The sequence below is a fragment of the Peromyscus eremicus genome, chromosome 7, assembly GCF_949786415.1.
Source record: "Peromyscus eremicus chromosome 7, PerEre_H2_v1, whole genome shotgun sequence".
NCBI lineage: Eukaryota > Metazoa > Chordata > Mammalia > Rodentia > Cricetidae > Peromyscus > Peromyscus eremicus.
Window position 1 is genome coordinate 4,427,310 of NC_081422.1, and position 15,976 is coordinate 4,443,285.

At 38.6% G+C, this 15,976-nt stretch overlaps 1 protein-coding gene across 1 annotated transcript in view; it reads right to left on the bottom strand.

The window, feature by feature from the left end:
• Positions 1–15,976, bottom strand: part of Dync2h1 (dynein cytoplasmic 2 heavy chain 1) — a 228,876-nt gene that overhangs the window by 54,595 nt on the left and 158,305 nt on the right. Inside the window, exons 75-80 of the mRNA XM_059267214.1 lie at positions 11,219–11,379; positions 10,006–10,131; positions 7,097–7,207; positions 5,819–5,974; positions 4,275–4,350; positions 128–336 (exon numbers count right to left, since the gene is read on the bottom strand). Of these exons, the coding sequence (XP_059123197.1) occupies positions 128–336; positions 4,275–4,350; positions 5,819–5,974; positions 7,097–7,207; positions 10,006–10,131; positions 11,219–11,379 (839 nt within the window). The remainder of the gene's footprint in view (positions 1–127; positions 337–4,274; positions 4,351–5,818; positions 5,975–7,096; positions 7,208–10,005; positions 10,132–11,218; positions 11,380–15,976) is intronic.

Sequence of the window (15,976 nt, forward strand, 5' to 3'; positions counted from 1 at the left end):
GTATTGCCAAACCAAAATATCTGCATTGCAATTATTTGTACACTTGGAGAACCAGTGACATATTCATCGTGCAAGTCGTGCATGTGCAGGTACAGGAGATCCATGGGAAATTATTATTTCTACCTACCAAAATGCTGCAGGAGTTAGGGAGGGATATGGAATATGGAAAAATGCTTTTCTTGTTCCTTTGGTTTAGTTCATCAGTTACTGAAGAATTAAAAAACTGCTTCAAGTATGACTGGAGAACCCTAAGGTCAAAACAGTTATCTACACGTCCTCCATAGATAGCATTTTCAAGTAAGCCATGTACAAATTCCCACTGGACATCTTTGGTACCTATGAGAAAAACAGGTACTGTTATTAATTTTAACTTTTAAAAATATTTCCTTTATTCTTCAGAATTTCATACAGCTACACAATGAAATATGATCATATCTCCCTCATTTTCTCCCTTCAGCTTTCCCCAACATTTCCCCTTCCCAATTTCATTACTTGTTTTCCCTTTGGTAACCCACTCAGTCCAGTTAGTGCTGCATATACATGCTTGGCTATAGGGGCATTCACTGGAACATGGGAATCAGAGAAGTGGCCATATCCTCTAAGAATGATTTTCCCTTCCTAAGCAACTGCCAATGGCTCCCCACTAAGGTATGAGGCCTATAGATCATTTCCTCTGTCAATGTGGAATTCTTTTTGGCTTTCTGTGGAGGTAGCAAAAACTCTGTGGGTTCACAAAAACAGGAACCATGTCAGGTCCAGAAGACAGCACTTCACAGTACCCTCCCCATCCTCTGGCTCTTACCTTCCTTTTAATTTCACTTTTAAAATGTATGATTTTAATCATTAAGATATAGCAATATATTTAATACAACTTAATGATTTCTTTAAATAGTCATTAACTATTTAGTGAAGATTTTCTTTCTAATGATTTTACACTTATCAACTCAATCAGGTTATGAATATGACAGTTGAGATCTAGGAGTCTGGGTCACTATAATAAGGAAATCACAGGACCCTACAGATCTAGTGTGTAAACAGCACATTCTGAATACAAGGCCATCCTGTTTTCTAACCACATAGCAATGCCTAATTAATTTGGAAACCCCTTGGAAAAACCTGTTCCAAATGTAACTTTATCCAGAATGGCTGTCCACTGCATATTATTAATAAAATATGTAAACACAGAGCATACTATCACCTGTGCTTGGTAACACAAGCAGCTCACAAGAGAATCTGATTAAACAGGGTAGCGGGTCTTCACACAGTAGTCTTCTGTGGTGATATATTGTGTGCCCTAATAAACTTGCCTGAAGATCAGAGGACAGAGCCAGCCACTAGATTAGACATAATGGTCAGGCAGTGATGGCACACACCTTTAATCACAGCACTTGAGATCTCATGCCTTTGCTTGGGAAGCACACATGCCTTATATCCCAGGAAGTGATGTCTGGGCAGAGAAAGGTATATAAGGTGTGAGGAAACAGGAACTCACTCTCTTTAGGCTGAGGATTTTGCAGAGGTAAGAACTAGTGGCTGGCTGTTCTGCTTCTCTCATCTTTCAGCTTTCACCCTGATATCTGGCTCTGGGTTTTTTATTAAAAGACCATCTAAGATTCAAACAACAGTCTCCTACATGTTATAGTCTACAGTCAACTCTGTCTGCTATTTTAGGAGGAGAAATGGAGCATGGGGTGGGGGATGCAAATGACAGGCAGAGCACTTGTGCTTCATCTCCATTTCTCACAGCACAAAAATAAACACGCACACACAGGGAAGCTGTTCTCTACAACACTACTGCATTCTGCAGCAGAGACATATCACAATCATATCACAACACTACTTCATTCTGCAGCAGAGAAGTATTGCAATCACATCACAACAATACTGCATTCTATAGCAGAGACGTATGCAATCATGTCAGCAGTAATATTAAGACAAAGTGAGGAAGCCTCAGCTCTCCAGTTAATATAATAAACATGCAACTATATTCAAATATCCAGTTAACTTCACTAGCATTACTGGTTTGCTATTACTGTTCATTTAATATACTTATATTTTCCTATCTCCTATTGCTATTTCACCACTATAAAATTCAGAGGCAGGCAAAGCAAAGGGACTGATAACAATGTTACTCTAAGCCTTAGACATAAGTGATTTATGTTGCCTTCTGCATAATTAGGCTACCCCCGTGATAGAGGACTGAGAAATTGTCCCCAGCTGAAACCTTGCTATCAACAGTGACTAAAAAGCAGAGGACTTCACCATGACCCAATTTCCCACCCTCCCTTCATACTCACTAACTGATACAGTCATAATGGCAGGCATTGCTAAATATTTCACCAAGGATTGCAGAAACAAGAACACACGTTCAACTTATAAAATAGAAATGCCAGCATGTGAAACAGATTGAGGAAATTTTATGTTTAAAAAAATCTTGTTTTTCTTTTAGACTTGTTCTGCAAACATTTATTTCTCAAGAGAAAAATTATGAAAAAGCAAAAAACAATGTTAACACAGTAAGTGTGTGTTAACACACTTACTCCATGTGGTGTTCTCATCTAGGCACTCATCCTTATCCCTTTGCTAAAAACAAGTTACACAACAATTTCTATGCCTGTGATGGACACTGTGGTAGATGTTAACATGCAGATAATAAACAAAGGATAGACATTCTCTCACATTGACTGCATCATGCATTCCAATGCAGTGAAAGATGGAAGCAAGGTTAACGCAATGAATGTACAACGTATTCTGGGTCACTTCACAATCTACACTTTTCACCTTCAGGACTGTGTACATAAGCAGATGCATATTAGGCAGTTCTGATTTATTAGAACAATAAAGCAACAAGGAGGGTAACAAAAAGATCCTCTGACCGTAATGCCAAGAAAAGGCTTTTATAGAGAAGAAACTTCTAAGCTGAAATTCAAATGACTGAAGGAAGACTTAATGACTGCACAGAGGAGCCTTTCAGGAAGAGACCCCATGAAAGCCTGTCTGAAATGGTGCTGCGGGATAATGCTCTTGCACACTGTAAAGATTTGTCACTCTAAGTGGTTTAATAATACGCTGATTGGCCAGTAGCCAGGCAGGAAGTATAGGCAGGGTGACCAGACTAGGAGAATTCTGGGAAGAGGAAGGATGGAGTCAGGAGTCGCCAGCCAAACGCAGAGGAAGCAAGATGAGAATGTCATTTTGAGAAAAGGTACCAAGCCACGTGGCTAAACATAGACAAGAATTATAGGTTAATTTAAGTGTAAGAGGTAGTTAGTTAAGCCTAAGCAACCAGCTGAACATTTGTAAGTAATATTAAGCCTTGGAATCAATTATTTAAGAAGCAGCTGCCAGGTTATTTGGGAACAGGTAAGCAGAAGAGAAACTTCCACCTACAAAATGGGAAGCCTGGTGGTTAAGGAAGGAAGCCGAGGCTTACCTTTCCAGATGGATGGCTACACAGTGTGGAGCATGCTCAAGTGGGCAGAAGAAAAGGAGACCAGAAAAGAAGTTGCACACACATATTGCTAAGGCTTGAATGCAGACAGACAGAACCATGATGTGACACAGAAACATAAAGAAAAACCTGCTAAAAAACAGGATATCTGAGAAAAATAGGAGAGTTGGGCTTGAAACAGAGCACGCATGGCAATGCCATCCACTGGAATGGGGGACAGCAAGGCTGACAGGGACACGGGGCAGGCTTTGTCAACTGTGGTTGCAGCACTTAACTTAGATTTTCATCAACCTAATCTGCTCTCTGATCCACTCTGTGTCTAATCTCTAATGTCCCCTTGTCTCAGCAGTGCACATCAGAATAGGGATGAGATGGCTCCTAGCTTCAATAGCCCTATGGGATGAAGTCACAGGTTTCATTCCTACACTACCTCAGGAGACTTACTTAGGGATTCCACCAGCACTCTACAAAGTCTTCGTTCTAGCCCAGCATTGCTGTGATCCAGAGCATTAATTCCTTAGAAAGAGATCTGAACAATTCAATTGAAGCCTGAAAATTTTGTAGGCCACACAATGGACACAAGCTCTTTCTGGATCTGTTTCCTGAAAACTACTGGTAAGTCAGAATTCTAACGCATTATATCAAAATCAATGACCACAGTAGACAACCCAAGAACCTTCAGATAACACAAGTATAGCAGTCGGGATATTAAAATACCCAATACAAAGCAAAACGCCAAATCTGTGATAGGAATTAACCACTTATGTAAAAACATGAACAGCAGTGCAAGTCCAGTCTTGGTTTTTTGTTTATTAAAGCTTACCATCGAAGAGCCTGTCAATGATGTTGTACCCAGCCCGAAGATCTGATAAAGAAAACTCATAAAACTTGGTCCAACCCTATTAAAGCAAATTGAAGACATAGTAAAAGCAAAGACATGTATTTATACATCACCATCCTTAAAAATTTAAAGAAAACATTCACTATATATTAAAAAATAAAATCTTTAAAAATCAATGCATCGTATGTTTAAAATAGTATTTTAAAAAATCTACTGACCTCAGAAGCATGAAAATGACTTTGTAATTCCACTCCCGTTTTTATCACTATGTACACAACAGTGGAGTCGGAGTACAAATGTAGTACATTTCTTAATCTATATACCATATGCACATTAATATGTTTCCTATATCTTTATGCTTCAGAACTATACATTTTGTCCTCAAACACAACAGAAATACTGCCAAATAAGTCCTAGAAGCATACATTATTTCTGTATGTTCATTTATACTATGCATGCAACAAATGCATGTTTAGGAAAAACATTCCTAAAACATGATACTACAGAACAATGTGAAATATAAAAGTAATTTCTATGGGGTTTCCATTAACTACACTAATTACATAAATAAGTTCAAACTAAAAATTTTAAAACTTGGATAGTGTTACTATTTAGGAATATATCAGTATTGATTAACCATTCAAAATATTTCTTAAATGTTCATTACAGATGAGATTCCAAGCACATAAGAATAAACTCAAACACAAATCTGTTTCCATGTAGCTTCCAGGCAAATGCCGACACAACTCAAATACATGTAAAACATATCTATATAAGGGTTGATGGTAAGAAATACATTTGCTACATATATGAGAAAGATATAACCCAATCTAGGAGATAAGGATAGTCAGCCCATGGGAAAAGAATATGATGGATAGAGAAGTGAATATTTTGAAAACTTCAGGAAGAGATTAACAGTTTTGAGGTGGATTATAATCGAAATGAAATACCAATGAATGGTATAGACTGACTTTCAAGTCTATAGGATACATGGAGTTCTGAAAGAACACCAGGTTGGGAAATAATTAACCTGTGGTCAAGAAACAAAAATCATAATATTTTCATCAAGCTTCCTACCATCTCAAGGATACACACATTGGAATTATGTTTTGAGAAAGACTAGTTCTTGACAATGAATTGAGGAGAAAGGTGAGCAGAGGATACACCAAGAACAACCCCTAGAATGCTAACTTTAAAAGGGAGTGAAGACCTTTACTAAGGCTATCCTGAAGGAAACAGGAATGGGGAGTTTAATTTTTGAAATTTGAGATATCTGTTAAGATATATACCACAGAAGTGGTACCCTTTGCCACTGGGTACCTCCACTGGGTCACAGGCTGGCCTTCATACATCAACTCAATGGTACATGAAGCATATAACCATATGTTATATAGTGTAGAAGACTAACAGAAAAACACTGAATTGGAAAACTAAATTATGACATAGCCCTACCTTTATAGACTAAATTATAAAAGTATCCTAATAAATGTAAAGCTTAAGTTCTATCAAAAGATACTTATAGTTACCTGTGGAATATAATTTCTTCTTTCTTGACAGGCAGCGTGAAACCACGCTAAACTAAAGAGAGCATGAGCCCGGTGTAGGTTATCTTTTTTGCTAATTTGCTCAGGAGTCCAAGACTCATAAGTACGCATCAAATTCTTCTTCAAACCTGGAGGTGACTAAAAGAATAAAATATAAACAGACTTCCTATTGCTTAAAAAAATTACAAACACAGGAAACCTGCTTCAACACGTTTTCTTCTTAATGGAGGAAGATTTTCACCAAAAGCCCGATTTAATTTGCTGTTACTGCAAAGTATGCAAATATAGAATCAGCCTTAAACCTTGTACCAAATATTTCACATTATTTGCTAATCCACTGTATTTTCAAAATAAAATAAACCTATTTCACCAAATATATTCAAAATAACAAAGTAAATTTCATGTGATCATTAAGAATTTCTTGTTTACCAAACCAAAATTGCCATTCATACTACTAGTGTGATATTGAATGCTAACAAGAGAAAGGACAGGCACAAGATGAGTGCAAAATTCCCTTTAACGGTTTTTAAACCTTTGAGTCAACCTATTATGATGACTGAGAAGTGACAGACTATCCCTTAAAAATACAGTAATTCCACCTACGAAGTGGAAGGTGGATCTGTCTGTAACTGAAGTTTGGAGGAATACATGGATAGGTAGATGTGGTTGTAGATCTCTACAACAAAATAAAACAATCCAGTTAAGAAGGGGGAAAGGAAATGCCTTAGATATTTCTCCAGAGAGATGCACAAACATTCAGCAAACATGAGAAGAGGCTAAACACCATTAGTCACCATGGAAACGCAGATCAAAATCTGAAGGATCTATCACCTAACATTGATCAAGATGATCACCATGGGGTTATTTAAAATAGATGTTGTCAATGATGTGTCGAACTTGAGCGTTATTGGTGGAAATATCACTATAGAACCATTGTCTGAAATAGCACAAAGACTCTTCCGAAAGTTAAAAATAGAATTATCAGATGATCCAAAAAATAGTTAAGATGGTAAATTTTGCATTGTGGAGTCTGTTTTTTTCCTTATAAACAACAATAACAAAATGATATGAAATAAAATTTGAAAATAAGATTAAAACCTTTTTCTATCATCTCATGCTATTTATGTAATTTATACCTTATAGCAGTATTAAAAAGAAGTTTTTACAGTTTTGAATAATAGATGCTTACATAACTTTAGAAGGCAATGTATAGATTATTTTTCTTCTGTAGCTAAGGATAAGACTTCTGAATCATCTTACCTCATATGTTATCTTCAAACTTGACTGGAGTAAAATGGGGGTGAAGTTGGGATGAACTTCTGCAGTGAGCCACAGACGGAAGGTATCTTTAGGTTGAAGAGTATTCAATTCCTTTTTACAAAGCAATAAATAAGAAGGTATGTCAACACACACACACACATATTTCCCTTTGTCATATTTTGATGTTTCTTAATATTTGGACTACACTTCCTTTAAAGTTTTATCTTCTCTATTTAATAACAAATAAATCATGTAATAAATAGGAACGTGAAGGACGTTAACCTGGGCTGACATCCAGTCTTTGCCACTTACTTGCTATATGACCTGGAGAGCTACAGCTTACAAAATCACCTCTAAGCAAGTAGTTACTACACGGATTGTGGCAACCAGGTCACAAAGTACCTGGAGTACAATAAACACAAAGTCAACCTCAGCTATAGGTACTAAGTTGAAGCTGCCATCTAGACTCAGGCCTCATGGTCTCATTGTTTCCATTCCCTTTTTCACAGTTATGCAATGTTAGGAATGTCTTACAATATGAGTTTTAAAGGGCAACATACAAGGTCACCTGCCTTCGCCCCTCCTATCATATGTTTAAGTCATTTACTCAATGCATTCTTCCTTCCTGGTATGCACCTTTTGGGAACTTGATAATGTCTTGTCTGTAGCCATATAACCTAAGCACCATGTTTCGGTGAAATCCTCTCCAGTCCTCACTACCTCACTTCCAAGATTTTACCAGTGCCAATCAATGTACACACTCACCATCCAGCAGTTATGTATTAGTGTGGTCTGTCTCTAGGTAGAAATCCTGCATGTAACCAGCCCCCACACAAATCTTGGCTTCCCCTCATATACTCAACAAGTATCTACTACTTGAATAAATGAGTTACAGAGCAGTCTGTGCTACAGAGTGAGACCCTGTCAGAAATAAAGCAAACAACAACAAAACCCTGATTGCTCTAAAAGATGGTGAAAACTAAAAAAAAAAATTTAATATAATCTTTGCCAAACTCTAACATTCATTATCAGTGTCATGTAAAAGAAAAGCAAAGAGAAAAAAATAACAAAATCATGCCCATTGTGCTTGCTGAAAATTAAAATTGGTAAAATGTATTTACATCTCAAATTTTTAAAATGTAAAATGTATACAGAATTTTGTACATCTACAAAAATTCAAGAGAAATGGCACATTAGTCATTTGGCTGCATTTACAGTATGCTTGTAAATTTTGAACTGAATCTCTTAAGAGGAAAGAAAAGGAATAAAAAATTGTTTCTCAACTTTTTGAATATCATCTACTCCATATGTTTCAAAGAGCTCTAAGCAGTTAAGATCTGCTTTCAAGGCATTAGCTACAATTACTATGCTGATTCAGTGTCTCTCAATCAACTCTTTAGAATAGAAAACAGGATTACTGGTCCTTATACTCTAAAATACAAGTGAGTTGTTACATATGAATCATATATTTTTATATACTAGTGGTTTCCATGGAAAGCATTATGTGAATATTCAAGTAGCTTTTGGTTTCAAATCTGTGTCTTCTATTGATTACAAGTAACAGAACCAGAAGTTCATCAGCTTAGTTGCTGTCTCAATCACAGTTTTATCAATTACCTATTCTGCACAAAGTGCTGTAATTGCCAAATTTATTAGCATCTAAACACCTCATAAGGATACAAAGGCAGGCCTTATCTACTGTTCTGTTTGATTCTATTCAAGATATTACTCTACCGGTTTAATTACTAACCCCTCTGGTGAGGATTTTTCTCTGGCTCTTTAAATCTTAAGCCTTTCTAAGTCATCTAAGTCTACTTCCCAACATTCCCTACCTGTTCCTCTTTGTACCATTAAAAGTATCTCTTCACCCCTTCTGCTAGTCATGCACACCTCCAGCACCAACCTGTGCTGTTAAAATTACCCATGATACCTTTTCTCTGTCTACAGTTAGCCACTCCCTACTCAGGTTCAGGAGCATCTCTTCTTGCAGTTATGTCTCCCAAGATCAGACTATCTTTCTTAACTGGGTAACAGACGTTTAACTACAGGTCTCCCTTTCAAACAGATTAACCAACTTGTTCTGTCTTAAGACTATTTTCCTCCTGGGGCCACTTAAGTTAAATAAAATCATTGTTTCAGTTTAGATTTAGCTTTTGTAAGCACCTAAAAACCTCTGTAATTTCCAGAGACAGATAACAAAAGATGAACATAATGCAATGTTATAAACAGATCTTCTGCAATCCATCAAAGCATCTCCTATTTTTCTTCTATAAAAATTCGCTAAGCTTCTGTCAATCTTAATAATTTATTGTATTCCCTTTCCTATTCTTTAAAAGAACAGGGTTTTGTAGACTTCCTACTAAAAGATGAATTTTGTTTGGCATACACGTAGTTTTAAAAAAATGAATAGGCCTACAATTATTTCTTTTCAATTACTAACTTTCCTAAACATAACAACACACATCACTTGAACACTGATGCAGCTTGGAGATTATGCACTGAGATGTTTCGTGCTCTTGTGCCACATCCATCTCAAGCTACCTGTGGTGGTCTGAATGCAAATGGCCCCATAGGCCCATAGGGAGTGGCACTATTAGGAGATGTGGCCTTGTTGGAGTAGGTGTGGCTTTGTTGGAGGAAGTGTGTCACTGGGGGTGGGTTTTGAAGCCTCAAATGTTCAAGTCAGGCCCAGTGTCTCATTCTCTTCCTGCTGCCTGTGGGTCCAGATTGGGAACTCTCAGTTCCTTCTCCAGCACCATGTCTGCCTGTGCACTGCCATGCTTTCTGCCATGATGACAATGGACTAAATCTCTTATCTGTAAGCCAGCTCCCAATTAAATGTTTTCCTTTATAGGAGCTACTGTGGTCTTGGTGTCTCTTTCACAGCAAAAGAAACCCTAAGACACTACCTTCTCCAGAACTGGAAGCCAAGACACCACAAGATGTAAGTTCTTCAAACAGAGCCAGTCTCCATTCCGGGCACATTCTTTTAGCATCTGAATTGCTAAATCAGCTTGACCTTGACCCATGGCAACCTACACAAACAAAAACCCCAGTGAAAATTATCTGCTAAAACATTCTAACATAATATTGTCAGAGATTAAGGATAATAATTTCTACACCTCTACAACTGGCTTTAAAATAAAGTTTTTAAGAAAAACCAAAAACAAATACCAAGAATTAATCATCTTTTCCAAGAGCATTAAATAATTCATAGTTTAGATGTATATTTTTTATTTTCCTGTCAAAGTCACTGATCACAGGTACAGCCTGTGGAGGGCCCCTGATTCTGTATCACATACAAATGCATACTGTTCTAACAAAGATGCTATCTGTTCACCAGTGACTGCATGGAAATACCAGGCCCTGTCAATGTAGCCCTATAACTGACCACAGCTGCCCTGGCAGATTTATTTCTTTTTAAATTTTAATGGGTATGAAGTATTTGAATTTTTAAATCACTGTGTTTTAAACCATAAATCTTAATGAAAGAGATTTATTAACTTTCCAAAACTGACAATAAACTAATAAATTCATCTTCAAACCTGTGTGAAAGTTGACTTGAAAGATGATGAGAATGAGCATTAAGAAAAACAGTATGCTATTGGATGGATTTTGCTCAAAATATTTATGCATGTCTTTGCTTTTAAGTCAAGGAACTTTCAGGTAAATATTACTGCATTTGCTATAAAAGCATGTAATTAACAATTCTAAAGCCATTCCAAACTTTAATCAGATGTATCCATTCCCTATTGTGATTTGACAAGTAAATACAATGTTTAGTGCCTTATTTCAAGTTGTCTTGGAACTTTTGGAAGCCTAAAGTTGTGCTCATATAACATCAAGGCGATGAACCATTTCGCCCCTCCCTCTCACATTCTGTACCTTCACACCCAATCACCTGCTTCCCTTTAAAAACATACTGGTGATTACACTGGGCTAATCTGGATAAATCAGAATAATTTTCCCATCTCAAGATCCTTAATTACATTCACAAGACTTTTTGCTAGTCTTGAGTTCTGGATATGGACACCTTTTAACACTACTTTTTAATTGCCCATTCATTGCTAGGATCTAGGGTCTGGGGAGGCAGGGGGAAAGAACAGGGAAGTCCCTACCTACCTGGTGGTAACACTCGCTGCTTCTTTCAGCATTAGCAAGTTCTTGAAGTTCCTGAGAAGGGTCGGCTCCCGGGGAAACAATTATCAAGATGGGCTCAATGTCTAGCGTCTCTTTGTATAAACGTTTGAGATTCAGGGGAAGAGGGGATAACTCCTTCAGTCCTAAAACAAGAATTACAGAAGTTAAAGAAAGAAAAGCAACATTCATTATAAAATATATTTAAAATAATTACATGCAGTGCATGAGCCATCTCTCTGTACAGCAAAAGGAGACCATCCCAGAAAACCACAACTGGACACAATGCAGAGCGTGATGGATTGTTGGGGAGTGTACTGGGTGGTTGTGTGTCAACCTGACACAAGCTATTGTCATCAAAGAATCCTCAGCTGAGGACATGCCTCCTTGACATCCAGCTGCAGCTATTCTCCCTTCAGTGATCAATGCAGAAGAGCCCAGCCAATGTGGATGGTGCCGTCCCTGGGCTGCTGGTTCTATAAGGCTGAGCAAGCCATGGGAAGCAAAGCCAGTAAGCAGCTCCCCTCTATGGCCTCTGCATCAGCTTCTGCTTCCAAGATTCTGCCCTGTTTGAGTTCCTGTCCTGACTTCCTTCAGTGAGTGATGAAGCTTTAAGCCTAATAAACCCTTTCCTCCCCAACTTGCTCTTTGGTCACGGTGTTTCATCACAGCAACAGAAACCCTGAGTAAGACAGGGAGCCTGTCCCAATGGATACATCTACATGACAGATCCTATTATCGGTGGTTCAGCAGAGAGATCATAAGACTCAGAACACCAGGAAATCTGCGAGGAACTAGTCTCTCCTTGAAATGGCTGTATAAACAAAACCAGAAAATGGTACCATTAATGGACATGTTAATGTGGAAGGGAGGAAATTCCTCAGGTCCCATTCCTGAACAAAGAACCACAGGCAACTAATGACAATGGGAAGAAAAAACTTAGCTTCTCCCAGGAATGAGCCCTGTTATTGGTTGTCCAATGCAGAGTGGTAAACCTTGAAACCAAATACACAAACAACAAAAACAGACTCAGCAGGTGGTGTGTGTGTATGTGTGTGTGTACATATTATGTGAAAACACACACACAACAATAATATTAAAGAAAAGGCTATGAACTTGAGAGTGGAGGGATACTGGTGGGGTCTGAGGAAGGGTACCTGGGAGAGGCTGGAGGGAAGAAAATGAGTAGGAAATGCTATAATTCTATTTCAATTAAAATACTCTAAAAATAAGTACATGACATAGACTAGAGATACTTGATTGATTTTTAATCTCATGTTACATTTTTCTCTAAAAATCATTCAACTACTAATAACACTATTTACAAATGCTTCCAAGGATGTATGCTTTTATAACCCTTTTCCTGTGAGGTGCCCTCTGCTTGCCACATGGCTATCAGTGGACCCCGACTACACACAGACCAGCTGAAGAAATGAGGAGGTGGGATTAGCATCTCTAGACTTTACATCAGCCAAGCAAACACTTTTCCTGTCCTGAGGCAGGACAAAGAGTGTTTCTGGCACCATGATAGTGAGTCAAAGAGGAGACCAAAAGCACCCTTCGTCTGTGAGTGGCCTTGTGCATGTCACTAACAGGCACTGTGCTCTGGCTTCCTCCACTGTAAAAATAATCACAAGTACTTTGGAGCCCAATAATCTAATGTCAATATCATAGATTCCATTTGTTTACCACCTACTGTGCTAAGCACTACACCAGCCAGTATATGTTTCTGCTGTCTAAATCACATAAGAACCTTGAAAAACAAATATAATGGTCATTTTCTGTGAAAGAAAATACTCAAAAAAAGCTGAATGTCTTGCCCCAGGGCGCCCCACCATGAAGAGCCAAGTGTACTCAAACAGTTCAGCTACGCTTCCTTCTTGTCACAGCCTTTCACCAACTCTGAAGTCCTATTCAGACAGGGAATAACAAATTTCCTATTACATATAAATCTCTTCTGTCCACAATACACTATCTAATAAAATGTTGAAAATGCCCACTTCAATTAAGAGCTTAAAATAGACTTGTTCGAGCTAGTGTGCAAAAAGAATATGACACAGAACGTAAGAGAGGCTGGGAAGATGTAGTGCACAGCAGAATGAACAAATGAGCAAGCAAGGTTTCCATGTCTGCAAAGGCGAAATGAGTAGAAACAGACAAGACCACCTCTAAGACTTATGTAGTAAACACTTGAAAATATGAATTCAGTGCCATCAGTAAGAGCCAAGAGGCACTCATAGGTATGGAAAGATGCATGTTGCACCGATTCCCCTCCTCTACTCCTCACAACAGCAACTCACAATGATGAAAAATTTGCAGAGACAGCCATTCCTATCACTAAGTGAAATGTGTCCCTAACAGCCACTTAAGATTAATGAACTTAATCTAGAGTCATATTTTACAAACTTTATGCTTAACATTTTTGTGGTGATATTTTATTTGTATGTTAATAAATAAAGTTCGCCTGGAGATCAAAGGAAATAGCAAGCCATTTTAAGTAAACACAAAAGTCAGGCAGTGGTAGCAAATGCCCTTAATCCTATCACTTAGCAGGCAGGGTCACTCTGTGTTCAAGGCCACAATAGGAAATAGATCCAAGCCTTAAATCCCAGTACCAACCATAGAGACCTGGAGGTCTGTACAGACAGGCAGTGACAAGGAAGTGAGGTAGCTGGGCTAAGAGCCAATGAGAGGGCAGAAAAGCAAGGCAATAAAGGCATGGGTAGACAGGAAGTCGTGGCATTTTGGAAGCTGCAGAGTTGGTGAGGTCGGTTGGCTGGTGGCTTTCACTCCTATATTTGGCTCCGTGTTTTTTATTTAATAAGACCATTTAGAAATTCTTCTATACATTTTTTTGTTTTTACATCCCAACCAAAGTCCCCACCCTCAGACCTCCCACCCACTCCTCTTCCTCTGTTTCCAGGCCTCCCATGATTATCAGCCTAGCCATGGTATATCAAGTTGCAGTGAGACTATGCATCTCCTCTTCTACAAAGGCTGGATGAGGCAATCCAGTAGGAGGAATAGGTCCCAGAAGCCTCCAACAGTCAGAGACAGTCCTGCTCTCAGTTAGGAATCTCACAAGAAGACCAAGTTACACAACTGCAACATATATGCACAGGACCTAGGTTGATCCCATGCAGGCTTCCTGGTTGTTAGTTCAGTCTCTGTGAGTCCCTATGAGCCTAGGTGTTTCTGTGGGTTTTCTTGTGGTGCCCTTGACCCATTGGCTCCTATAATCATTCCTCCCCCTCTTCCACAGGATTCCCTGAGCTCTGCCTAAAATTTGGCTGTGGGTCTCTGCATCTGTTTCCATTAGTTGCTGGGTGAAGCCTTTCTGATGACAGTTGGGTTAGGGACCAATCTATGAGTATAGCAAAATACTAGGAACCAGGTAGCTGTCTAGGGAAAGGATTATGGACTCTGTCATTTTGGTTGGTCCTTCTCAAATCCCTGATCCCTTTGATGGCTAGACTAACTGTAGTTTTGTCAGCTAGGCAACAGCAGACAATCAGCTCCTTCCCCTGAAGGCTGCAACCACCTTGGTAGTGCATTAGTTAGGTGTTAGGGAATATCATTTTAAGGTGTGTTACTTTTGTTTATGTTGCATTTGTTTAACTCTGTGAAGCTGTGATACTTCGCCTGTCTAAAACACCTGATGGTCTAATGAAGAGCTGAACAACCCATAGTGAGGCAGGAGAGAGAAATAGGCAGGATTGGACAGAAGGAAAAATCTGGGAGGGAGGAAGAAGTAGCCAGAGAAGGAGGAGGACTCCAGGGGCCAGCCTCCAAGCTACACAGCAAGCCATGGGGTAAGAGTAAGATTTACAGAAGAAAAGGTAAAATCCCAGAGGCAAAAGATAGATGGGATAATTTAAGTTAAGAAAAGCTGGCTAGAAACAAGCCAAGGTCGGGCATTTATAAGTAAGAATAAGCCTCCATGTGTGATTTATTTGGAAGCTGGGTGGCAGGCCCCCCAAAAGAGCAAAAACAAACAACAACAGTTGGGTTTCTTGTTAAAAATATAGACAGGTCTTCCTTGTTCACAAGCTTCATATTAAAGGATAGACATGTTTCAGAGGTAACTTTCCACTAAAGGAACATGATTTGCAATGACTGTTCTCAGTAATAACTACTTGTGTCTCTAGTAAATGAATAGATGGGGAAAAGGCGTTAAAGTCTACGCAAGTTTTAAAAGTCTAAGAAAATATTTTAAGATATGTAAAGGTCTAAGGATGTGAAAGCTTAAGTAAGTTCTGAGGGTCTCAGAACATGATTTAGGATGTGTAAATGCAAGTTGTAAAGGTGTAAGTGAGTGACTTCAGATATGTGAAGACGGGAAATGTTTCGAACTTCTGCACCTTTTCTATGCTATTGTTACACTGGGATTTCAGAGGCTCAGAGTTTTAACATTGATAAATGGGGTCCTAATAAACTGACAGAGTACTGACTACTTACTATTCAGTCATGAGCTCAAGATTTTGAATTTCCTTTGGTTGTCTTCTAAGTATAGACTTAAAAGTGTGTTTCATTAGGCTAGAACATATATCAGGCTCTGTAGACAGAAAAAGTATTCATATTTTAACCCAAAGCCATAGCCTTTGCTATGATGCCCAGGTAAATCTGTTCCATCTGTTTTACAGACACCTGCATGTTCCTGGGAAAGAGGGCTGCTACTCCATCACCAAGTCTGGCCTGATGAAGATCCGAGTTGTGTCACTCTGGAAACTGGGAGAGGACCTC